This window comes from Sus scrofa, chromosome 13 (genome assembly GCF_000003025.6).
Source record: "Sus scrofa isolate TJ Tabasco breed Duroc chromosome 13, Sscrofa11.1, whole genome shotgun sequence".
Taxonomy (NCBI): Eukaryota; Metazoa; Chordata; class Mammalia; order Artiodactyla; family Suidae; genus Sus; species Sus scrofa.
The window spans coordinates 199,563,533-199,589,924 of NC_010455.5; the positions used below are offsets into that span (position 1 = coordinate 199,563,533).

Below are 26,392 nucleotides of genomic sequence, written 5' to 3' on the forward strand. Positions count from 1 at the left end.
TGCAGCTGAGTTGGGGGCACTGGGGACACCCATTCCAGCCAATAATCTCATTTTCAGAGGGGAAATCAAGGATGATAAATGTGGGAAAAAAAAAAAAAAGTGAGTGTGAGTTGCTCTAGCTCAGGGTAGCTGGGGTGGAGTCAGGCTGGGACCCAGGACTGCTATGCACTCGCCCTTGCAAAGCTACCCACCACCACCTGTCCTTAAACCCCAAACCCCAAGGCATCAGCACAGCAGCACAACCTCCTGCCCTTTCAGAGGTGCTGTGTCAGATACAAAGCAAGACACATACAGAGCTGCAGGGTGACTCCTGGCTCCCTCTCTCATTACAGTTCATACTTCCTTCAGATTTCTTCCCCCAGGACTGTTTACTCTGGAGCATCAGAAATGCCACTGGAACCAGCCATCCATCATCACTGACAGCTCCAGAGTCCCCAGAACCTGCTATGCCCCTGCAGGTACCCTTCAGCATCCTGGGACAGTCATCCCATCAACAAAGAAAGAAGGAGAACGACTCAGCAGATAATTGTTTAATAGAAACCAATCACTGAGTGTTAATGATTCTATATAAAATAAACCTTAGTTTAAAAATGTTTAAGAAGGGACACCCACCACAGGAGGTGATCACACACACTGAAGTTACATAAAAGCTGTTTGCAAACCAGCTAGGATCTCAGTCGAGGCCTGGAGAATCTTCAGCTCTTCTGTCCGCAGTGTTTCTACCAAAGTTAGTTGGTTTATCAAAGCCACGTCTTCATCTTTCATATGAGAGATCTGGAAGACATTTTAAATTATTTTTTGAGTGTAGTAAAATACACACAAACCTAGAATTTAACACTTTGACTATTTTTAAATGTACAGTACAGTGGCACTAAGTATATTCACAGTGCTGTGCAACCATAACCACCAACCATCTCCACAACCTTTTCAGCATCCCAAACAGAAACTCTGTGCCCATTAAACATTAACTTCCCACTCCCCCTCCCAAACCCCTGGTACCCTCTATTCTACTTTCTTTATATATAAATTTGCCGATTCCAGATATCTCACATAAATGGAATCGTGCAATATTTGCCTATTTGTGTTCTGGTTTATTTCACTAAACACAATCTGTTCAATGTTCATTAAAATTATAGTTTTAATCCCAGTGATGTTTTCATTCAAATAAGCTGATTCCTCATTTAATAAGGAAAGAAATGAAACATTCACTAAATGAAAGGGAAAGAGGACCTTAAAAACTTATTACCAAGAACCCATGCAGTAACTTTACCTATTAAAAGGTATAGACACATGTTAACAGTCAAAAAACACAGAGAGGGAGTTCCTGTCGTGGCTCAGTGGTTAACAAATCCGACTAGGAGCCATGAGGTTGAGGGTTTGATCCCTGGCCTCACTCAGTGGGTTAAGGATCCGGTGTTGCCGCGAGCTGTGGTGTAGGTTGCAGACACAGCTCAGATCCCACGTTGCTGTGGCTGTGGCGTAGGCTACAGCTCTGATTAGACCCCTAGCCTGAGAACCTCCATATGCTGCAGGAGTGACCCTAGAAAAGACCAAAAAAAAAAAAAAAAAGCCAAAAAACAGAGATTACATTAGCATTCATTTATTAAAGCATTACCAACACCCTAATAAGGTGTACTATTCCCAAACAAGTACAACACGACTTCTTCATCAAAACACTTCTGTAACAAAGAGAAGCCAATATTCTAGAAACATACCTTCTGAAGCATAGCATTAGTCTCCTCTATGAAATAATGGCATATTTTCTGGGCTATGTCCAAACTTGTCTTTTCATGTGCATCTGAAATTACTTCCCCAAGAAGTACTTTTTTCCAACAGGTGCTAGAACCAAAATGGTCAATACAGCCATTTCAGCAGGTTCTCAGAAAGTCAAGAAGGCGTTGATACTTCAACACAAAGCACACACTCTTCTCCGACTTTCCCAGGAGCATTAATAAAACTCATTCCATCAGCACAGTCCCTCCAACCTCCCACCACACACAGGTCCGGGGTTGAAGGAGACAAAGTCATTAAGAAGAAGGAACCCTGAGAATAAGATGTGAGGGGGTTGGCGATCTTTGTAGGGAGGGATGAAGTTTTATTAGCATCTCGGGGAGCTCCCTGTGGTCTAGTGGTTAGGACTCCGTGCTTTCACTGCTGTGGCCCAGGTTCAATCCCTAGGCTGGGAACTGAGCTCCCACACCAAGTTGCTGCAGGCCACAGCCGAAATACATATATATATTTGTTACATTTACATATATTACATATATTTATATATAATATATATTACTTATATAATATATACTATGTACACTTATATACACACGTGTGTATATAATTATACACACGTGTGTATATAATTATATATACATACATTTACAGATAAATGTATGCATGTATTTTATATATGTATATATAAAGCATCGCAATCCTGTGTCTGGCACAAAAGAGCAGAGTCGCATCTACTAGTCACGGGAAAAGAACAGGGGACAGTCGAGAAGGTGAGTCCACAGCCAGAGGACTGAGGAGCAAAGACGGCAGTTTTTCTTTTCTTCAAGTGACAGCCTCTCCTAAAAATGGCAAACTGAACAAGACATGTTTCGCAAAGTAAAACGTTCTACAGATGGAAAGAGGACTCCACAGGGGGCCTTTCTCTACATCCTGGTTACTCCAATTTTACAGCAAGAACGTCTAGGAGATGGGGTCCAGTGGGCTGGTGGAGCCACCTTTCTGCAGGCAGAACAGGGTAGGTGCTTCGGGGCTGGCGGCGGGGGTGGGGAGCGGGGGGAGAGAAAGAGACAGATTCTGGATGCAGAGGAGGAGGTGGCCGTGGCGGTGGCCTGGGAGGGAAAGTGAGGTGACAGCTTCACAGATAGAAATTCAAAACAGCCAACAGCCACACAGGAAACAGAGCCTTAGACATCTTTAACTTTTGAGAAGATGGTGGCAACCCCAGGAACGGAGGGGCTCTCGGAAAAGGAGGGAAGGAAGGAAGGACATCACTGTGGGCCAGGCACAGGGTCTCATATGTGACCATGATGCGTCTTCAGCTTCACAACTGCCCCGCAAAGAAAGCATGACGGGAGTTCTGGTCATGGCGCACCGGAAACGAATCCGACTAGGAACCATGAGGTTTCGGGTTCGCTCCTTGGCCTCACTCAGTGGGTTAAGGATCCGGCGTTGCCATGAGTTGTGGTGTAGGTCGCAAACGAGGCTCAGATCTGGCATAGGCTGGAAACTAACTGTAGCTCCGATTAGACCCCTAGCCTGGGAACCTCCATATGCCACAACAAAAAAAAAAAAAAAAAAAAAAAAAAGAAAGAAAGAAAGCAAGCAAGCAAGCAAGCAATACGATCCCCACCCTAGGCAGCTTTTTTAGCTGGGAATCCAGAACAGTAAAGGACTTGCCCTAAGTGACAAAGCTAATGAGGCAGAAACAGCAGGCAAATACCCAAATGCTTTCTCTGCTGCCCCGCTCTGGGCAGAAAGAAGAAAAGAGGCCTCAGGATGACCTCTGGGAAACACCCAGTTGTTTATTTGATTTAATTTCCAAGGTATGAATTCTTTGTCAAGAAGGATTTATTTATTTTTTTAAAACCAAACTCCTTCAGATTTTTTTTTTTTTTTTTTGTCTTTTTAGGGTTATACCCAAGGCATATGGAGGTCCCCAGGCTAGGGGCTGAATCAGAGTTGTAGCCACTGGCCTATGCCACAGCCACAGTCACAGGAACGCCAGATCCAAGCCATGTCTGCAACCTACACCTAGCTCACGGCAATGCCAGATCCTTAACCCACTGCGTGAGGCCAGGGAATCAAACTTTGTCCTCATAGATAGTAGCCGGATTCATTTCTGCTGAGCCACGATGGGAATGCCTCCAAGAAGGATTTAAAGAAACTTATGTGGGTACCCATGAGATTTAAAACACAAGATGAATGGACAGGAAAAACAAGACAAAGGAAAGATGAGAGGAAGAGTGATACGATACATCCAGGAATGAGTCAGTGATGAATTGCAAATTGCATGCCTTAAAGTCCTGCACACTTGGACGGACTTCTAATTTGCCTCTGCATTTTCTAGCAAACAATAAAGAGACAGAAATGGATCAGATACAGAATTCTGTGCCTGTTCAACAAAAACACATCATCTGCTGAGAAGAGACAGCTACTTCTGGCGTTGAGGACAGGTAGCAGTTTTTCTCCCCAAGTCACTACCAAAAAGGAAGTAAGTGGAGTTTCCTAGTGGCAAAACTGGTTAAGGATCTGGCGTTGTCACTGTAGTGGCTCAGGTCACTGCTGTGGCGCGGGTTCCATCCCTGACCTGGGAACTTCCTCATGCCAAGGGCACAGCCAAAAAAAACCAAAAAACAAAAAAGGGGAGTTCCCAATGTGATGGAGGAGAAACAAATCCAACTAGTATCCATGAGGATGTGGATTCGATCCCAGGCCTCGCTCAGTGGGTCAGGGATCTGGCGTTGTGACCTATACCACCATCTGACCTGTGGTATAGGTCACAGCCACGGCTTGGATCCCACATTGCTGTGGATGTGGTTGTGGTTGTGGTTGTGGCTGTGGCCAGCAGCTGTAGCTCCAATTCGACCCCTAACCTTGGGACTTCCACATGCCACAGGTGCGGCCCTAAAAAGCAAAAAAAAAAAAGATAAAAGGAAAGGAAGCAACATCATACCCAGTAAGGTCACAGGCATGACCACATGAACAGCATCCTAGGTACAGGCATGACCACATGAGCAGCGTCCCAGACGCTGGCATGACCAGGTGAGCAGCATCCCAGGCACTGTGCTAAGGGCCCCTTCCAGGCACTTCCTTGTCTAATCCTCCCAACAGCCAGAGATGGGCTTCGCCATCGTTAGGAAGTCCTCCCCATGGTTCCTCTCGCCTGAGCTTTCGCTGAGTAACAGGCATTACTCCCTGACAAGGACCCAGGGCTGGGGGTGCCTGGCCACATGCACAGCGGTCCTGTCACACTAAGGTAAGGACCAACCGCCTTTCAGGAATACAGAGCCTGACCCGGATGCTGCCTGCCCCGGGGGGGCTCCTCTACCTGCCTCCCATGAAACCACCCATGCCTACCCTCCGCCAGGGTCTAGATCTGTCCCTGGGGCAGAACCAGGTGGGACCCGTGGTCAGGAGCCCCATCTGCTCCCAGGAAAAACCCACCTGCTCAGAGCTGCCTCTGAGCAGCGGCCATGCTCACACTTCCTGAAGTGTTTACCCTGAACAGTGAGCTGCAGGTCACCAGGGGGAAAGGTCCAAGCGGAGACCAGTTCTCAGGACCATGTACTCTGATTATGGCTCTAAAACCAGAATTCCAGAAACGCTGAAAACCTCAAAGTGAACAATCACCACATGGACAAGTTACACGGAGAACAAGCAACCCCAATATGCAATGGCATTCCTTTCCCCTCGGAGGCTGAGCACTTGAACGGAAGCCCAAAAAATGCCAAGGTTACACCCAAATTGTAACTACAACTCGTGACCAACACTCATGAAACTTACAAATCTTCAGCTCCCAGACATAACAACTTCAGAGCTGTGAGTAGCCGCCAGGACGGTCCATCCCATCCAAATGTCAGATTTCTGAAGCAGAAACACAGTGACAAATCCATCATTTCGGTACTTCATTACGCCATGGTAAATGCCTAAAACCTTTTTTTAAAGGGGCCACTAAACATCATGCAAACCGCAGTCTTAAGTCACAAAAACAAGAGAGAAAAGGAAGTCTGCAAATACTTAAGAAAAAAGCCTGAATAACAGAAAAATAAATTTTTTTAGGGCTGCACCCACAGCATATGGACGTTCCCTGACTACAGGCTGAATCGGAACTGCAGAAGCAGGCCTACATCACAACCACAGCCACAGCAATACCGGATCCAAACCGTATCTGCGACCCACGCCAGAGCTTGCAGCAACACCAGATCCTTAACCCACTGATCGAGGCCAGGCCAGCGTCCTCATGGATACCATGTTGGGTTCTTAACCCACTGATCCACAATGGGAACTCTACTGAAAATTCTTTGTGTTACCAAAAAAGTAAATTTTTTGGAGTTGCTACTGTGACTCAGCAGTAACGAACCCAACTAGCATCCATGAGGACACAGGTTCAATCCCTGGCCTCACTCACTGAGTTAAGGATCCAGTGTTGCCACGAGCTGTGGTGTAGGTCGCAGATATGGCTCGGATCCGGTGTTGCTATGGCTGTGGTATATAAGCTGGCAGCTGAAGCTCTGATTAGAACCCTCGCCTGGGAACCTCCATATGCCATGGATAAAGCCCTAAAAAAACAAAAGAACATAAAAATAAAAATAAGAACAAAAAAGTCTATTTTTTTTATTGGATAAGCAGCTGAACTCGGGGTGAGGGGACCACAGTGAGAGGGCACATGTCACAGGTCACTGTGAGATGAATGAGGAAGAATCTGGCTTATCCTAAGGATGAAACAAATGGCAACCATCACAGCTAAGCTGGCCCCTATGCCACTGCTGCATTATTTAGAACTTCATTTTATCTCCAGAAGAAAATTTGAAAGGGAGTGTCTCAAGCCCTGTTTAGCCACGCATCGTCATGCATCATGAGGCTGGGTGACCCACAGCCAGCCTGGCCACATATTAGAAATAAACACGCCGGTCTACCCATCAATGCATGTGGGGCCCTCCTGGAGCTATCATTTAACACTTCACGCTTCCATCTTATGTCACCCAAAACGTTTCCTGTCAAGGTACCTTCCACTTCTCATGGGCTCCACGCCATCAACAAAATTACTGCACATAGTAAGTGCTCAGTAACCAGCTGTCTGTCACCAGGTGTGAGGCAGGAGGTTCCTCACACCTGCAGATACCCTAACCCTCTGTTTCTTCATCACTGTTTCCTGAAGGATAATTTCACAAAAGAAACACTTACTCTATAAAGTCATGATCCTTTAAAATGGAAATCTTTTTGTTCATCTGTTTATCTGTCGATGGAAGATATTTCACAAGTATATCTGCATTAAAAAAAAAAAATCAGGCTGAGATTTAAGGTATAATTCAGACAAAAGAGTGGACCCTTCCTTCTCAGCTCACTTTCCTCCCCATCAGAATCAAGACATGTAAACAGGAGTTCCCGTCGTGGCTCAGCAGTTAACAAACCCGACTAGCATCCATGAAGGTGCAGGTTCAATCCCCGGCCTTGCTCAGTGGATTAAGGATCCAGCATTGCTGTGAGTTGTGTGTAGGTCGCAGACACGGCTCAGATCCTGCGTTGCTGTGGCTGTGGCATGGGCCAGCAGCCATAGCTCCAATATGACCCCTGGCCTGGGAACTTCCATATACCACAGGTGTGGCCCTAAAAGTCAGCTACAAGAATTCCGACGCAGGGGACAAAACATCACCACCGGAGCCCCTGCTCCCACAGAGCAAATCAACCAACAAAACTGGTTAATGAAAACATCAGCAGGACCGATGGGAAGGTACACCCACCAAAAGTACAGACCTTGTACAAACTGAGGAAATGTTCCCAAGATTCAGGTGTTCAAAGCTCAAATTTAAAACCGGCTGCATATGAGTGATTGTAATCACCAACAATTGAAGGTGAATATGCAAAAATTAACAAAGCTATTTGGGGTGGTAGCATAACGAGGGATTTTTTTTTTCCATTTTAAAATTTCTTTTTATGTGTCTTTTTATTATTATATGCAAAAGTAACTGAAGGATCAATTTTGTTCAAATTATTTGGCAAATCAGTACTTCAGAGTCATCAGTCTCAAAGTGACTCTGACAATATGAGGCTAAGCTCAAAGCTACCCTTTCTCAGAGCCCCAGCAAGGCCCTGGTTTTGCTTTTCTATCTCATTTTGAGAAAGAACATCATCATTCTGCCTACAGGATGGAGTGGGTATCACCTTGACCAGGTTTCTCTCTCCACAAGAACTTGGAACTCCCTCAAATTATACCCTCGGTAAACCTCTGGCATTTCTTCAGTGCCTAGAACACTTTTTCTCTGATGCTTCGAGGGAAGGGAGGGGGGAAAAAGTCAGCCCTCAATGTACTATTTTTAATACTCTGTTTAGAATTTTTACAGCATAAATTTAATAGATAAATTATTATTTACAAAACAGTAATGCCAATGATGACGGTAGGTAACAGAATAATATAAACGAAAGAGTTCCCACTGTGGCTCAGTGGGTTGACAAACCCGACTAGTATCGTGAAGATGTGGGTACAATCCCAGGCCTCGCTCACTGGATTAAGGATCCTGCGTTGTCATGAGCTGCCATGTAGATCACAAACCTGGCTCGGATCTGGAGTTGCTGTGGCTGTGGTGTAGGCTTGCAGCTGCAGCTGTGACTTGACCCCTTGCCTGGGAACTCCCATGCCTCAGGTATGGCCCTAAAAAAAAAAAAGAAGAGAATATAAATGAATTCTTATTTTATCACTGCATTAAACTGCCAAAGCAAGAACTGTATAACATGTTTGTTTATCCTGTGATTGGTACAGTGCCTGACACACAATGGGTGCTTCATAAGTATTTTCTACTTGTTGCTCTCTAATCCTACTCTTCAGTGACAATGTCTCAGGACAAAAATGTCCATGTCTTGCCATCTATTTATACCCTATTTATATCCCTAGTAGTTTTCCTTTCCTTTCATTCTACTGTCTGACCTAATGCAACAAAAATTCTCTCAGTTTTCTTCAATATCCTCAATATTGATCAAAGCTTTGGTTTTTTGTCTTTGTTTTTTTTCTTTTCTTTTTATGGCTGCAACTGTGGTACATGGAACTTCCTAGGCTAGGGGTTGAATCAGAGCTGCAGCTACTGGCCTACACCACAGCCACAACAACACTGGATCAGAGCCACATCTGTGACCTGTGCTGCAGCTTGCAGCAACACCGGATCCTTAACCCACTGCGCAAGGCCAGGGATCAAACCTGTCTCCTCATGGATACTAGTCGGGGTCGTAAACCCCTGAGCCACAACGGAAACTCCAGCTTTGTTGTTTTGACACTGAAGGTACGTGGTCAATAGAAGTAGGTTAGTCCTACCAAGGAGAAAATAAATGATAGCCATTTTACAGTTTTGCCATTTTTATAAAAACTTAACCACAGATGGGGGAAAAACTGTATCATCTTAATGATCGGAACCGAAGTTAATTCCCACCTTTTGGGACATAAACACAAGCGTGTGGATTACGGGGGGAGACAAATCCGTACTCCAGGAGCAGACGGTGGCTACCGTGAGGGCCGTAGCAGATGAATACCTCTTCGTGTTTTCTACAGCTTGTACCCGTTCTAATTTCGTAACAACGGCTTTCCTCATTGAACGCGGCTTTCACCTAGAAAGGAAAATTGCAAAAGAAGTTTTCAGAGCAAAGCAGAAAAGCAATAAAAAGATTAAGTGATTGTATTCATTTAAGCTGGATGCAGCTTTCAAGCACGCATGGCTGAATCTATCCACAGGTGGAAAAAATGCCACCTCTGCACTTTAGCCTCTTTTTTTGGCCTCAGCATCACCCCACAGAGGATCAAGGCAGTCCCACCCAAGGGCTCTGAGGCTGGGCTAACACAGGACACCTGCCAACAGACAGATGACTGACAGCAGCTTAGTCACACGTGCAGTCCAGGGGAGGAGCCAGCACGCCGGCCAGGGCCACAGGGGAACTGCGCTCTGGAGCAGAGGGACGGCAGAGACCGTGGAAGCAGGCTTGCAGGGACGAAAGGTGACCCCCTGGTTCCCATGGGTCACCTGTGATTTGCTTGTTTGCGTAATTTTGAGGGCTGGCAGGGAGGTGACACCCATTAGGCTGAGGACCAGGTAGGGTACAGCTAGTCCAGCTGACAGGACAAATGGCCAGGTGGGAAGCCTTGCCTGCTGGGTGGGAAATATCCGTAAGAACAGAGGAGTTCATGGTCAGGCCTTTGGGGCCCTGCAAGGCCCAGAAATGTCAAGGCCACACATGAAATTTCAAGTCTTAGACACACAGCCTTTGAGCAGCATGACACTGGTTGATACTATCATGGGATTTGGTCAGTTTTATTAGCTAATAGGTATAGAGGAGAGAGAGAACTAACTGCTCCCACAACAAGGAGTGGGGACAAGCACCAAGGACTCCTTACCAAGCAGCAAATCCCAGCAAGATGAGGATGAGGAACAGGGGTTGATGCCACCTTGTGGCACCAACAAGAGATCAGGGCCATGGTTTGCAGGGTCCTAGCAAAAGCCAGCTGGAGCACACTTTCAACCTGGGGGCAGGGGGCTGGGAATCTTTTCCCATAAAGGGCCAGATAGTAAACATTTTAAGCTTCTCCAGGTTCCGGCGACCACGTGCCCACAGGCTGTGGTCTGTGAAGCCCCTAGGCACACGTGTAAAATCACCAACTGGGACCATAAATGCACTAACAGCCCAATAAAAAATAAAATCATGCCAAAGGGGATTTACTGGGTCCCTGTGGCCAGCGTCCTGTTGCCCTACAACCTCTGACTTTGTTTCATCAACATCCAGCATAGAAACACCCACCTAACCTCGATCTCCTTTGCTTAATTTTGTTAGAATGCATCTTTCTACAGAAACACCAGACAGACAGGCAGGGAGATGGCCAAGGCCTAGAAAGCACAGGGGGCCTCCCGCTCCCCTCAGACACGTGGACCAAGTGGGCAGCACCGATCTTCTTGGGGTGGCATGGGTCCCGCCAGTGGCCCTCCAGCGCTCCCTGAATGGGGCCCAGGTTAGCTGACGCACAGACATTCTTTGCCCTCAAAACCAGGCCTGTGACTTCCCTTGTGGATCGGGGGGTTAAGGATCCAGTGTTGTCACTGCTGTGGCGCAAGTTCAATCCCTAGCCCAGGAACTTCTGCACGCCTCAGACGTGGCCAAAAAGAAAAAAAAAAGACAGGCCCTCACCCCAGTGGGCCCTGCAGATGGAATCGCCTCCTTTATGCGCCAGAGGGGAGAAGCCTGGAGTAGAAGAAAGCTCTGATGCCCAAAGCAGAATTCCTGGACTGTTTCCCACAAACATCTATCCACCCATTCAGAAAAAGATTACTGAACACCTACTATGTGCCAGGTCATGTACTGAGCACTGGGTTAGGGGGAAAAAAAAAAAAGGAAAGGCAAAAGTCCCTGTCCTCTGAGACTGCAGAGCTCCAATGGGGAAGGAACGAGTCCCTTGATGATGACAGCAAAATAGATGCTGACAGCGACGTCCCCAAGAGACGAAAGCAAGGGAGCCTGGTCCCAGGTCTGGAAGGAGGGAGGAGGATGCTGTACCATGCCAGCGGGTTGCTGGTTCAGAAGATCCAGGGGACAGAGCACCAAACTTCTAGGGCCTGGAGAGCAGAGTCGGGGAGCAGGCTTCCAGGAGGGAAATGGGGTCAGGAGCAGAGCGGAGGCTACCTGACAGCAGGTAGGCTGACCAGTCGCACCTTGCCCTGTGGTTTCGCTCACTGTTCTAAGTCGCAGGTCCTTCCTGTTAGAGGCTTTCCAATTGAAACAGACGTGTTCTGTGGTTGACATCTCACCTGGACGGCGGGGCTGTGGTTCAGCAGATCCAGGTAGGGGGCGAGTGCACAGGTGTCGGGCTCAGTGGAAAAGCACTGCCTGGGCCGTTGCTTCATGTACACAGCCCGGGTGTTTACGGTGCACCAAGCCCACAGCAGGGCGCTATAGCTAAAGATGCTCTCAACAGCCTCGGGAAACAGAGGCTGCAGAGAAGAAAAGAAGTCTCTGGAGGAAGAAAAGAACTCCCACACGCGGGTTCTCTGCTCTCTGGCCTTTGATTTCAATGGTCCGGGAAGGAGATTCACCACTTCCGGTTCCAAACAAACAGGGCAGGTGTAGGTCTTCGGCAAAACCTCCAGGTACGGCTTCCAGGGAGACTGATCCCCAGCATGCTTTTCTGAAACTAAAAAGGTGCACAGAGCCAGCAGCGGGGATGGAGGAGGCTGCCACCTGTTAAAATGAAAAGCCAGATTCAAAGAATTACGTTCCTTCAAAATATGGAGTAAGCAAGAGATGCAGACATCCTAGTGCTTAGTTCTGCTCCCAGAAGGACTGTGGCCCAACCATCACCACACTCCAAGTTCACCTAGTGCACCCAAGGAGGGTCTCTCTCCCTCAAGCCTTTCCTCCCTGGGTCACGCCCTGATGCAAGTGCCATGAACCAGTCATACCAGCGCAAAAACCACCTCACTAACCCGCATTCCAGTGTTTGCAAGAGATTCCTTTTGGTCAAAACCTGTTTGCTTCCAACCTGGTTCTCCAGCTTTAGAGCTTTTGCTGAAATTCCATTTGTTTCACTTGGTTAAGGATACAAAACTTGGGCGCGGGGGTGGGGGGGACAGCAAATGGTGGAAAGAACCTAGAAGTGTCCCATCCAAAGCAGTAACCACTGGGTACACAGAGCTACTGCAATTTTAATTTTTTATTACATAACACTAAAAATTCAATTCCTCAGTCATACAAGCCATATTTCTAGTGCTCATCAGCCATATGTGGGTAGCAGCTACCATACTGATAACACAAAGTAAAACACTGAGAAAGTTCTATTGTAACAATATTAACCCAGACAGAAAACGGACTATGCTCATTATAGACTTGTCATACTTCTAAAGCTTTTGTCTTAAATTTACCTATTCTATTGCAAATTGAACACTGCAGTATTTTTGTTAGCGATAAAATGATCACAAGTTGTATGAATGCACTCAAAAAAGTTTTCATTAATCCTTCAAAGTCCAGAGTCCTATATTACCACACATTCTACTCAAAATTTCAGAAGGAACACAAAATTTTAATACTAAAAGCATCCCGTTGTGGCTCATCAGGTTACAAACCCAACTAGTATCCATGAAAACATAGGTTCGATCCCTGGCCTTGCTCAGTGGGTTAAGGATCTGACGCTGAAGTGAGCTGTGGTGTACGTCACAGATGCAGCTTGGATCCCACATTGCTGTGGCTGTGGTGCAGGCTGGCAGCTGCAGCTCCCATTCATCTGCTGGCCTGGAAACTTCCATATGCCACAGGGGTGGCCCTAAAGGCAAAAAATAAATAAATAAAAATAAAAAAATAAAAGCATCCCTGCTGCTACTCAGGCCAAGGAAAATACATTGGCCCTCTTACAAACATAAACTGGGGGAAAAGTCCAGAACTTTCCCTGAGTTAAGAAACAATACAGGAGTTCCCATCGTGGCTCAGTGGTTAACGAATCCGACTAGGAACCATGAGGACGTGGGTTCAATCCATGGCTGTGCTCAGTGGGTTAAGGATCCGGCATTGCCGTGAGCTGTGGTGTAGGTGGCAGACGCGGCTCAGATCCTGCGTTGCTCTGGCTCTGGTACAGGCCGTCAGCTGCAGCTTCGATTAGACCCCTAGCCTGGGAACCTCCATATGCTGCGGGAGCAGCCCAAGAAATGACAAAAAAAGACAAAAAAAAAAAAAAAAAGAAACAATACAATCTTTCAACCCTTATAATCTAGAAACCCGTTATGCTAAGGATCTCCCTCACTCTGTCCTCAGAAATTCCCCCCAAAACAGAGACCCCCTATAACATAAGCCAGAGAATAGCTCTCAACTGCCATGCTGGCCTCTGCTCCTCTACACCACATAAAACCAACTCTTTCCTACCATCAAGAGCTCTTCAAACCTGAAGGAGCATTCAAGCAGGTACAATAAGTGTAAAAATAAAAGAGAGTAAACATCATTTGTCAAAACCTTAAAAACGCAGTTTACAATGAATTAAGAACCAACTTCATAGAACAGAAGAAACCTTTCAAATCATTTCAGATATTTACTGGCTACACAAAGGGGCTGGGTCCTCAAGTGCTAAGTTTTAGATGAGATCCTTGCCAGTGATACAGGCTTAAAAGGAAAAGCATCTGCACCAGTATATACACCAGCAGGTGTGCGGGCACTTACTTAGCAATGTACGGCCCTAAGTAGCTCCGAAGCACCGTGTCCGTGGTAAGCAGGCAGCTCTCAGGCAACGCGATAACCAGCTGTCCCTCCTTTGCCAAAAAGAAGGGAAGGTTTAGAACCCCTGGGTTTTGAGAAGGACCTACGTGAATCTCTTAAAGCCCCAAGTCCACAACCAAAGACTAAGCACCCAGGGGAGCCCAACCACAGGCCACCAAAGAGACCACCACTGGACCGGCTCCCAGGCCCTGAGTCAGCAGGCAAGGCTGCTCCCATGCCAGCTCTCCAACCCCAGCAAGAATTAAGGGTTAACCATGTGACTGGAACCAACCAACAAATAACCCTCCACCAGAAACGAAGGGAGAAACACTCTGACGACGCAAATCATACTGTTCCTTCACGTTCTTAGGCCAGGAAATACTGCTACCCACAGGCCACAGAAGGAAATCACTGGTGTTCCCGTCATGGCTCAGTGTTACAAACCCAACTAATATCCATGAGGATGCAGGTTCGATCCCTGGCCTCGATCAGTGAGTTAAGGATCTGACATTGCCATGAGCTGTGGTGTAGGCTGCAGACACAGCTCAGATCCTGTGTTACTGTGGCTGTGGTGTAGGCCGTCAACCCCTGGCCTGGAAACCTCCATATGCCCAGAGTGTGGCCCTAAAAAGACAAATAGACAGATAGACAGACAGAAAGAAAGAAAGAAAGAAATTACCCTAAAAAATTCTTCCAGTACAGTCTGTGTGTCCAGTGACCACTCCCGCAAGGGCCTACTCTCCACAAGTAGCCGAAGAAAAGGCAACCTATCCAACACAAGGGTCCCCTTTGACCAACTGCAAAAAGGTAGTTTTCAGTTTCTCCCACACAGAGAGAAACATAGACAGAGAAATTCAGATGTCAAGGAATAGATATGAGAAACCAATAAAGCACAAAGAAGCCAGATATAAGAACCTGCTTTCATCTTAACTAGCACCTGAGCTGGTTAAACATCTCAGCCAAAAATCTCCTGGGTTCAATACCTGGTTTCATCTGTAAACCAAGACTGAGGTGGGGTGGTATCCTGCTCTGACATCCCATGACTTCCTGATTTTAAAAAAGCCACTTAATTGGGAGTTCCCGTCGTGGCGCAGAGGTTAACGAATCCGACTAGGAACCATGAGGTCGCGAGTTTCATCCCTGCCCTTGCTCAGTGGGTTAACGATCCGGCGTTGCCGTGAGCTGTGGTGTAGGTTGCAGACGCAGCTCGGATCCCACGTTGCTGTGGCTCTGGCGTAGGCCAGTGGCTACAGCTCCTATTAGACCCCTAGCCTGGGAACCTCCATATGCCGCGAGAGCAGCCCAAAGAAATAGCAAAAAGACAAATAAATAAATAAAATAAAAAAATAAAAAAGCCACTCAACAGAATGTTCTGTATCTTGACTAGGGTATATTTCTTCATCATCCAAACTCACCAAACTGGACACAAAATCTACACATTTCACTGTGGGTAAAACACATCTCAGTTTTCAAAAAGTTTTAACAAAAAAATCACATTTGAAAGTAGATGTAAAGCAACTGCCAATTATCATTTCATGACTAAAAAAAAAACCCACCTATAGGCACTGCTATATTCATGAGGTATGTTTGTCTCCCCTAAATTCTGCTTCAGAATAAAGTCATCAATCTCCTCAAAAGCAAAAATAATGCACAAGATGAATGCATTTAATACTATTGAACTGCACACCTAAAAGCAGTTTAAATTTTATGGTTTTTTTTTTTTTTTTTTTTTTTTTTTTGGTCTTTTAGGATCTTTTAGGGCCGTACCCGTGGCATATGGAGGTTCCCAGGCTAGGGGTCCAATTGGAGATGTAGCTGCCGGCCTACACCACAGCCACAGCAACGCAGGATCCGAGCCGCATCTGTGACGTACAAGACAGTTTATAGCAACACCAGATCCTTAACCCACTGAGTGAGGCCAGGGATGGAACTCACATCCTCACGGATATAGGTGGGTTCATTAACCGCTGAGCCTCAGCGGGAATGCCCTAAATTTCATATATTTTACCACAATTGAAAATGTTTAATAGAAAATTAAAATAATGTAACAGAATTACATTAAAAGCTACCATTCTTTAAGCTAAACATGTGTACGCAGCTGGGTTTTATAGAAATTAAATTAAGGAACTGAAATAACTTTTCGATATGAAATTGAAACATGAACAAATTAGGGAATTAATTTCTAGCTTTACCGAAAAGTGTGCAATAGATGTCCTTTAAGCAGTACAGAAGAACCAAAACAGACCCTAAAATGAGCTATACAGAACTAAAATGAGCACGACCCCACTGATCTCCTCACTCACCAGGTGAGAAGACCGAGGTCGAGAGGGTTCAGAGCCGTTGTCTGGTGGAAGGCAATCCCGAGACAGGCTCCCAGGCCTCCTCCCTCCACTCGCAGCGTGGCCACGTTCTCTGTACTCTGTGATGCTCAGATGAGAGCAGCTCCCCCTCCACCCTCGCCTCCCCTGGCACATTTAAAATATGACCAGACTTATAAAACCTGCTGCTGCGGACACTGCTAGGAGCCCAGCCCTACAGGCCCTCTCCCCTGCTGCGGTCCCGCCTGAAGGGGGCAGTGTCCCTGCAGCCAGCAAAGGAGAGGAGTTTCCAGGACGAGAGGAGGTCTGCCCTTCCCCACTCTCGGCTCCAGCCTGCGGCAGGCGCTGCGGGAGCTACGCCCTGGAGCTGAGGGGCTGGGGCTCCTTCTAAGGACGCAGACGTGGATGAGGGCGGAATGGCTTCCACTGGGCCACCCTGGCGGCCCAGGTCTGCCTATCCAGGGCAGAAGAAACTCCCGCTCTGTTACGTTGGGCTTATCCTCATACACAGCAAACTTAAGTCTAACTGACAGAACTGTATTCAAACCTATCTGTTAGGGAAGGAGAAAAAAAAAAAGCCTGTATGTCTAAGATATTTTTAATTCATTTGGTTTTAACCACAAACGCTAAGCAGCAAAATCTACTTTGGGTTTCAACAGAAGAAAGAAATTCTCACCTGTAGGGATGTTTTGCTCATCAGCCCCCTTCCTGTACCTAAGAACAAACACAAAGACAGAAAAAATGGTAAATCCTACTAAATCTTCAAGGTCTTAGCGATACTATTTTGAATAAAAGATGTGGGTAAACTTCAGAATTACGCGAAGCTGAGGCTAGGCTGCATCCTTGACTCCCAACGGAAAGAGGATCAAAACGTTATTCAGGAAATTGTTCTGACTTCCTCTTGGGTTTATAATCTCGAAGGGCAAAGTTGGCTTCAGCACGGACGCTTGACGATCGCTGACTTTACACTGATCTGCGGCGGGGTCTGCTACAGGAAACTTGACACTGGCCCCTCTCCCCTGTGGCCTACCAGCTGGGGTGGGGTCTACTCCCAATGCACACCCCACCTCAGAGGAGGGACCCTCAGACCTCTCTGTCCACTACCCCAGCCTTCCCCAGTAATGATCATGAGTCTCCGACTGATTGACCAGTAAAGCCCACTCAGGTCCCACAAGCCTGAAGCCTACACCCTCCCCTTCCCAACAAGGCAGCCCATTCGCCACACTCTCCTTGACTGGACAAGGGCCGGGGGGGGACACCCAGGGCCAGCTGCTCCCCACCAGCCAAGGCCTGGGCCAGAGCACAGTCACAACAGTTAACTTCCCCAGCGGCCCTGCCAACACCGCCAACATCCACTTCGCCCCTCCGTGCCCAGGCTCCCCTCCTGCAACACAGTCAGATAGATGGCAGCCTTTCCGCCAGGCAGAGGTACCATATGACCTATAGTTATACGGAGTCTCTCCAGTCATCTTCTCAAATTCACTGTTCTTGACTTTCTTCTCTCAGCTGGGAGGGAATATGATTCATCAATGTCTGCAGAACTGATGGGAGCTCCTGGTTCAGAGGGGACTCGCCTTGAGTCCTCAGTCAGATGTCTAGCAGGTTTGACTTGATGCGTCATCTCCCCACCCAGAAGCATACAGTCAGCTCAAACACATGGTTTCGATTTCAAGCACTTATTTAAGGAGTTCCTGTTGTGGCTCAGCGATTACAAACCCAACATAGCGTCCATGTCCTTGAGGACACTGGTTCAATCCCTGGCCTCACTCAGGGGTTAAGGATCCCCTGTTGCTGTGGCTGTGGTGTAGGCTGGCAGCTGCAGCTCTGATTCAACCCCTGGCCTGGGAACTTCCACATGCCACAGTTGTGGCCGTAAAATGAAAAGAAGAAAAAACAAAAAACAGAACATACTTAATTGCTTCTGTGTATCCCACAGTGGAGCTGTGGACAGAGCTGGGTGGCCTTGTACACAGCCACAACCCACAGCAAGCTGCCCCAACTGTTATAAGAGAATGTTCTGGAAGAGAATGCTCACCCAAACTCCATCACAAGCTCCTCAATTTTCAGAAAACAATGTTCTCTTTGCTTGTTTATCTTTTCAGGGCCGCACCCGTGCCATATGGAGGTTCCCAGGCTAGGGGGTGAATAGGAACTGCAGCTGCCAGTCTACGCCACAGCCACAGCAATGCCAGATTCGAGCCTCATCTGCGACCTACACCGCAGCTTGCAGTAACGTCAGATCCTTAACACACTGAGCGAAGACAGGGATCGAACCCGAATCCTCAGGGATTCTTAACTTAGTCGGATTTTTAGAATTCTTAACTCGATGGGCCACAACGGGAACTCCTCAGAAAACAATGTTAATCCAACCTCTACAGCCAGCTCCTTAACTTCTTGAAGAAAATGTTAACCTACCCTGTTCAGGTGACCATGGTCTCCTCCAAAACTTGGGGGGCACAGCCACAGACCAGCTGAGGGGGCAACACTGCTGAGGTCTCCCTAAGGGCTCCTCTCCTGGAACCACCCACCAGGGAACTAGCAGCTCCTCTGGATGTTCGGAACAGCTTCCCCTTAGAAAACTACAGCCTGCATGCCTTGAAAAATCCCATGAGATCACCCTAAGTATGTGGGTGGGGACACCAGTCCCAACATTACAAATCATCTTCCTTATAAAAACACAGTGAAGCAGTTCCCTGGTGGCCTAATGGTTAAGGATCAGGTGTTGTCACTGAGATGGCCTGAGTTCATCCCTGGCCTTGGAACTTCCTCACGCCGTGAGCTTGGCCAAAAAAATAAATAAATACATTTTTAATATATATAAAAACATCCAGTGAAGACATTTCCCTCAGGTCTAAGTACCAGAAATACCTGCACTTCTGATGAGTGAAGAATTTAGTTTAGTTTAATTTAGTTTAGAATTTAGTTACAGAACACAAAGATTCGGCTAACTGATCACATCACATTGCGCTGCTGGAAAGATGAATCGAATGTGTAGTTCACCTGTGACAGGGGTACAAGATTTCATAATCATGCCTTTTGCGTTATCCTTATCCCTGCCTCCGTCTTATTTTTCAATTCTCATTTCCATTTTACCTTCCTTTTTTTTTTTCCTTTTTTTCAGCTACACCTGCGGCATATGGAAGTATCCAGGCCAGGGGCTGAATCAGCTGCAGCTGAGGCCCACGCCACAACCACAGCAACACTAGACCCAAGCCACATCTGTGACCTACGCCGCAGCTTGTGGCCATGCCGGATCCTTAACCCACTGAGCGAGGCCCGGGATTGAACCCACATCCTCACAGCGACAATATCAGGTCCCTAATCCGCTGAGCCACAATAGCAACTCATTTCCATCTTTAACTCTTCACTTTATTTCACCATTTTGCAATTTCTATCCACAAGCCACTTCAGTGTATTTTCAGAATAAGGTAAAGTATAAATAAATATTATAATACAAGGTAAGAAGCCTGCCACACAGTAGAAGGTGTGCTCCTAGAGAGAACCCAGCCCACCTGCAAGAATCAGCTCTGCCTTCCTCTCACCTGGGCCCACATGGCTCTCCTGTGAGGGGGACATGCCAGACTTACCTGGAAAACGAGCAGGTATTAAGTTTGTATCTTCAAAGTTCCTATCTTTCAGCCACTTCTTCAGCTCTATAAATTCAGGCTTGTAGCTCTCATTCACTAACCAAGAGAGGGAAGAGAAAAAATGATGATTAAAATCACTCTATAGGAGTTCCCATCATGGCACAGCAGAAACAAAACAAATCTGACCAGGAACCATGAAGTTGCGGGTTCAATCTCTGGCCTCTGATCCAACATTGCCGTGAGCGGTGGTGGAGGTCACAGATGTGGCTCGGATCTGGTGTTGCTGGGGCTGGTGTGTAGGCCGGCAGCTACTGCTCCGATCCCTAGCCTGGGAACTTCCATGTGCTGCAAAAGAAGCCCTAAAAAACAAACAAACAAACAAACAAAAATCACTCTATATTAGACCACCGTTTAAAAAGTAAATCTCTGATGCACTGTCTCGCTCTTAAGAGGGAATACGTTTTAAAACATGCGCAAGTAATGCAAGCTAAAATAGAAAAACCATATGGTCATCTCAAAAATGCAGGAAAAGCATCTGATAAAATCTAACATTCATTCCTGATAAATACTCCCAGCACACAAGGATAGAAGGGAACTTCCTCAACCCAACAAAAAAAAAAATCTAACAAAAAAGCCAGAGCTGACATACTTAAGAATGAAAAGCTATGTGCCTTCCCCTAAGATCAGGAACAAGACGAAGATGTCTCTTCTCTCTACTTATACTCAACACTGCACCGGTGGTTCTAGCCAGTGCAATAAGGAAAGAATAATAAATAAAAGGCATCTATTATAGGTTGAACTGTATACCCCAAGATTCATACGCTGAAATTCTAACCCTCGGTACCTTAGCATATGACCTTATTTTTTTTTAATATATTTTTTTTTATTTTCCCACTGTACAGCAAGGGGGTCAGGTTATCCTTACATGTATACATTACAGTTACATTTTCCCCCCACCCTTTGTTCTGTTGCAACATGAGTATCTAGACAAAGTTCTCAATGCTATTCAGCAGGATCTCCTTGTAAATCTATTCTAGGTTGTGTCTGATAACCCCAAGCTCCCGATCCCTCCCACTCCCTCCCCCTCCCATCAGGCAGCCACAAGTCTCTTCTCCAAGTCCATGATTTTCTTTTCTGAGGAGATGTTCATTTGTGCTGGATATTAGATTCCAGTTATAAGTGATATCATATGGTATTTGTCTTTGTCTTTCTGGCTCATTTCACTCAGGATGAGATTCTCTAGTTCCATCCATGTTGCTGCAAATGGCATTATGTCATTCTTTTTTATGGCTGAGTAGTATTCCATTGTGTATATATACCACATCTTCCGAATCCAATCATCTGTGGATGGACATTTGGGTTGTTTCCATGTCCTGGCTATTGTGAATAGTGCTGCAATGAACATGCGGGTGCATGTGTCTCTTTTAAGTAGAGTTTTGTCCGGATAGATGCCCAAGAGTGGGATTGCGGGGTCAAGCATATGACCTTATTTAGAGATCAGGTCTTTACAGTGGGAACCAAGTTAAAATGAGGTCATCAGAATAGACCCTGATCCAGCATGACTGGTGTTCCTCATAAAAAGGGAAAATCTGCACAGACATAGAGGGAAGATGATAAAAGAAGCATAGGGAGAAGAGAGACATCTACAAAGCCAGAGAGAGAGACCTAGGACAGACCCCTCTCTCACAGCTCTCAGCAGGAACCAATCCAGATGCCACACACTTCATAGATGAATCCTCAGAGCATTAATGAAAGTGAAGTAAGCCATTCACAAAAAGAATAATACTGCATGATTCCACTTACATGAGGTATCTGGGACAGTCAAGTTCAGGGAAACAAAAAGTAGGATGGTGGCTGCCAGGGGCTCAGGGGAGAGGGCAATGAGGAGTTATTATTCAACGGTATAGAGTTCCAGTTTTGCAAGATGAAAAGAATCCTGGAGATGGGTTGCACGGCAATGTAAATGTACTGAACTACACTTAAAAACGGTTAAAATGGGGCAGGAGTTCCCTTGTGGTGCAGCAGGTTAAGGATCCAACATTGTCACTGCTGTGGGTCAGGTCACTGCTGTAGCGTGGGTTCGATCCCTGGCCTGGAAAATTCCTCCTGCCACAGGCATGGCCAAAAAAGAAAAAAGAAAGGGAGTTGATGTTGGGCAGGAGTTTGAATATCACACAAAATGGAATGAGCATCCCTGGAGTTTCCTAAACCAAGAAGACTAACTGACGACAGTCCCTTGGAAAGTTGGGCTGACGGTGATAAACGGAACCACCAGAAGGGAGCAGGGAAGAAAAACAAGGATGTGGTAAACCAGCAAAGAGCATTATATCAGCTGAAATCATCTCCGGCCAGGACAAGGAGGGAGAAGTTAACGTAAGAAAGGCCAGGCAAGAGTGAGGAGGACATGGGCTACAAAGGATAAACAGCCGGAGGTGTTGGCATGAACACGCTGGGGGCCCTCTAGGAGCAGTGTGATTCATTTTTACCAAAAATAACAAAGTTGCTCCATATGTCACAAGGCAGCCCAAAGAGAAAATAATAATCACAACTGCATTTATGTAGTACTCTCCAGCTGGCCAAGCACTTTCACATATAGTATCTCATTCAGATTGGGTTACACTGAACTTGAAATGACAAATTTATACCCAAATATTGATAGCTGTATTCCTACAAGAGTTTAAAAATACATAATGGCACTACTAAAAAGAATATTATTTAAGAAACATCCTCTATGAACTCTGCCCACTGTGCCTTTGAGAAAAGCTTTGTGTGTCCACTAATACCAAACAACCAAGGATTCCTTTTATCATCACTGGCATCAAAAGAAGCAAAACTGGGGAGTTCCCATCGTGGCTCAGTGGTAATGAACCCGACTAGTATCCATGAGGATGTGGGTTTGATCCCTGGCCTCGCTCAGTGGGTTAAGGACCCAGCGTTGCCATGAACTGTGGTGTAGGTCACAGATAAGCCTCGGATCCAGTGTTGCTGGGGCTGTGGCGTAGGCCGGCAGCTGCAGGTCCAATTCAACCCCTAGCCTGGGAACCTCCATATGTCATGGGTATGACCCTAAAAAGACCAAAAAGAAAGAAAGAAAAAAAGATCCAAAACTATACCTCCTCTTGATTCAGCTTTCCCAAAGCGTTTTCGTCTTCTGATCCGGCTTGTTCTTCCCCCTCCCTTCTTCATACTATAATTTGCAGTTTCTGCTTAATTGCCCAATTGAAAACGAAAAGGATTTTCTTTGCCTTTCTTGCTCTTCGTATGATAATTACTGTTCTCTGTACCTATAAGGATTTAAACATACAAATATAAATTATTTGGTAAACCGTTTCCCTAAAGTGTTTTTGCACACAAATTGTTCACACTATGAGGTAAACCATGAACCCTGGTACACTAGTGGAATGCTCATTACATCAGCCCCTCTAAAACAGATTTATCTTGAAGCAGGTTCTACTATATGTTGACTAACCATGGAAATCCTCAGAACTGATTCACAAGTGTGTGCTTTGGTACTTACACATCTCAATGCCAATTACCACTTACTAAGTACCAACCTAACTGTACTCTGAATAAACAGTACCCATGAAATCCCATCTGCTACGAAGTCTTAGAGAAAAACAAAAAAACAAAAAACCTCTTTTGGTGGGAAGTAAATAATGGTTTGTTCTTAAAACCAGAATCCTGAAATAAGTATAATTAAATATGGGTTTGCCACAAATTAGGGGGAAAATGAGAGCTACACTGCAGACAAAACAAAGAGATGATATAAAATCTAAAATGACTACTACAGGAGTTCCCTTGCGGTGCAGCAGGTGAAGGACCTGGTGGTATCACTGCAGCAGCTTGGATGGCTGCTGTGGTGAGGGTTCAATCCCTGTCCTGGGATCTTCCACATGCTCAGGCAAAGCCAAACAAATAAATGACTACTACAATTTCTACATTTTAATTCCTAGGAAGTATAAAAATGAAATCCAGGAGTTCCCATTATAGCTCAGTGGGTTAATGACCCAATGCTGTCTCCATGAGGATGTACGTTTGATCCCTGGCCTTGCTCAGTGGGTTGAGGATCCAGCTGTTGTCAGAAGCTACGGTGTAGGTTAGAGATTCGGCTCAGATCCAGTATTGCTGTGGCTGTGATGTAGTCCTACAGCTGCAGCTACAATTCAACCCCTGGAGAGGGAACTTCCATATGCCGCAGGTGTGGCAGTGAAAAGGAAAAAAAAAAAAATGAAATCCATTAAACACACCAGCATTATACAGGGAGTGGAGTATCACAAAGCTATTAATAGGAAGTATGAGTTAAGATGTAAAAATGTTCAAGATAAATTACAGGAAAAATAAAGGTGCTTGTTGTTCCTGCTGCGGCACAACAGGATATACAGCACCTCTGTGCAGGTTGGATCCCAGGCTGGCTACAGTGGGTTAAGGATCTAGCATTGCCACAGCTGTTTCATAGGTCACAACTGCAGCTAGGACCAGATCCCTGGCCCAGGAACTCCACATGCCACAAGGCAGCCAAAAAGGAAAATAATAATAATAATAATAAAGGTGCAGAACAAATTCAATAATCCCTTATGGGTTTGCTTTTCTGTACATTTTGTTTATAACACAAGATTTGAAGGACATTCGAAAATGTGTAAGGGGAGGGGGCTTTTACTATTACTTTTGTATCCACTATTCTGCGACTTATGTAAGTACCTAAGTGACATAATATGAATATTACAGTATGTGCATATATGTGCATTTTAACCACACAACTATTGTTAAAAACTACTGGACAGAAATGAATAATGAGACACCGACCCCAGGCCCTATCACTATTCTACTCCAGCACAGGAAGGTTCACTGAGCTACCAAAAGTTGGCGAGTCGGGTCCCAGGGCCAACCGCGGCTCGTCCCCTCCGGGTTCCCAGCGTTCAGCCTGCGTCCCCGACCTGCCTGCGCGCGGGTCCCCGGTGTCCTGCGAGCGAGCTGTGCACATGACGCCAGGGTGACAGCACGGCTGGCGGCACTGTCCTAGCCCCCCAGTCCTCAGACCCCAGACGTGAGGACGCCCCCCGCTGGGACACACAGGGCACCTCCGCTGCCCCCGCCGTTTTCCGGCCGCTGGGGAAGAGGCGAGAGGGGTCCTCAGGCCCCAGCCGGTTACAAACTCGCGGCCTCAGGATCGGCTTCTCGAGTCGATATTCGCTAAATGAGCGATTTCGAGATACGGGGAGGGGAGTTCTGTAAGGTGCGTTCTAAGTATGATGGGGGTAGGCGATTCAATCTTTTACACTGAAAAATTAAAACGTGGAGAGCTTAGGCACCTGCCGGCTCCCGTTACCCGGGCAACGGGAGGCCCCGCCCCGGAAGTCTTCCCAGAAGTCGTTCCGGAAGTCGCCCCGGCGGGCCTCTGCTGCGCTCCAACATGGCGGTGAGAGGGAGCGTGGAAACACAAAACCGCACGCTAGCTGCTCCCCAGTTAAAGAAGGGAACCGAAGCTGCAGGGGGACCGGCGGAGCGCCGCCAGGCCCGCCTCGAGGGCGCACTCACCCACGCCTTCAGTCGCTCGCGGAGCCCTCTTTCCGCCACGGGACGCCGGGTCCCCGGAAGACTCCACCTCCTAGCGTGCGCCTGCGCATTATTTACCGGAAGCCAACAAAAACAGCAAACAAAAGCAAAAAACTCAGGCCTAGCAGTTAAGAAAAAGCAGTGGCTGTGGGTGCAGAATTTGCGCTCTGAAATGCTGACCTGCAGAGTCTTTACTTCCTTAGTTCTGGGGGTGGAATCGCTAAGTACGAGCGTCCCAGGACAGAGCCACCCTGCGCCTTATTAGGCCAACTTCTTCCTCGCCCTGGGGCCTTGCAAGCTGGGGCCACCTTTCCTTGGCCAACTTCGCTTCGACGCTGCCCTTCCTCGAGGCAACGCCTCACCGTTGCTAGGCAGCCCAGCCGCCCTTCACCTTGCCAGCTGGGTTGATAAAGCTGGCCAGGATCACCCATACAGGAAAATTAAAATCGTTTATGTAAATACTCTTCCTTACAGGAGATAAGCTCAGTTTCTGCCCCCACCCCCACCTTGCTTGTTGACTTGCTTCCAAGAAAGTCCAGTATGGAAAAGAGGGGAAAATAACTTTATAGTGGACCCATGATTCAGTGTTATCATTAAAAAAGCTCTTTCTAATGTTCCGCAGTGCCATCCTTGGGAAATTGGCTATTCATCTCTTAGTTTATTTCCTCACAATCTCAAGATAGTTGCTGCCACTCCAGGCATCGTATTCTCACACAAATACATTCAAGACAGGAAGAAAACGTGCAGATAAAAGAGGTATTTTCCTTTATGCCAAGTGATCAAGATTAACATATCAGTAATGAGTCATGCTGATTGCATGTTTCCCAGAGATAGGAAAGGTACTTCTGTGGTATTACTCTCCAAAACCCATAGCCCCAGTTCAGTAACAGAAAAACAAACCTGACTAGTTGATCTACTTTCAGCTATAACATTTGTGCTGTTGCCTATGCTTAGTCATGCTGGCTCTGCATCTTTGCGTCCTCAAGCAGTGAAAGAGTGTGT

The 26,392-nt window shown here is 46.5% G+C and overlaps 1 protein-coding gene across 4 annotated transcripts; it reads right to left on the minus strand.

Moving 5' to 3' along the window:
* Nucleotides 516–26,392, minus strand: SETD4 (SET domain containing 4). Of its 4 annotated transcripts, none has more exons than XM_003358943.4 (11): nucleotides 25,147–26,313; nucleotides 22,951–23,121; nucleotides 19,838–19,933; nucleotides 16,927–16,964; nucleotides 13,897–13,985; nucleotides 11,505–11,934; nucleotides 9,147–9,321; nucleotides 6,913–6,994; nucleotides 5,512–5,592; nucleotides 1,716–1,839; nucleotides 516–774 (listed from the first exon to the last, which is right to left on the minus strand). In XM_003358943.4, the coding sequence occupies exons 2-11, from the start codon at nucleotides 23,021–23,023 to the stop codon at nucleotides 640–642; spliced, it is 1,323 nt and encodes a 440-aa protein (XP_003358991.1). In that variant the 5' UTR covers nucleotides 23,024–23,121; nucleotides 25,147–26,313; the 3' UTR covers nucleotides 516–639. The 4 variants fall into 4 exon arrangements, 3 of the variants coding, with proteins under 3 accessions (XP_003358991.1, XP_005670385.1, XP_005670387.1); XM_005670328.3 differs by having other exon boundaries at nucleotides 25,373–26,302; XM_005670330.3 differs by lacking the exon at nucleotides 25,147–26,313 and adding an exon at nucleotides 24,772–25,117.

What these genes read in the sequence shown, in the direction of transcription:
- SETD4 (XM_003358943.4), bottom strand. Translation starts at nt 23,023, where the DNA reads ATGAAGAAGGGAGGGGGAAGAACAAGCCGGATCAGAAGACGAAAACGC. An exon ending in GAAAGCTGAATCAAGAGGAG is followed by an intron (nt 19,934 to 22,950) that starts GTATAGTTTTGG and finishes TCTCTTGGTTAG; the next exon opens with TGAATGAGAGCTACAAGCCT. An exon ending in TTAGGGCCGTACATTGCTAA is followed by an intron (nt 11,935 to 13,896) that starts GTAAGTGCCCGC and finishes TCATTTTAACAG; the next exon opens with GTGGCAGCCTCCTCCATCCC.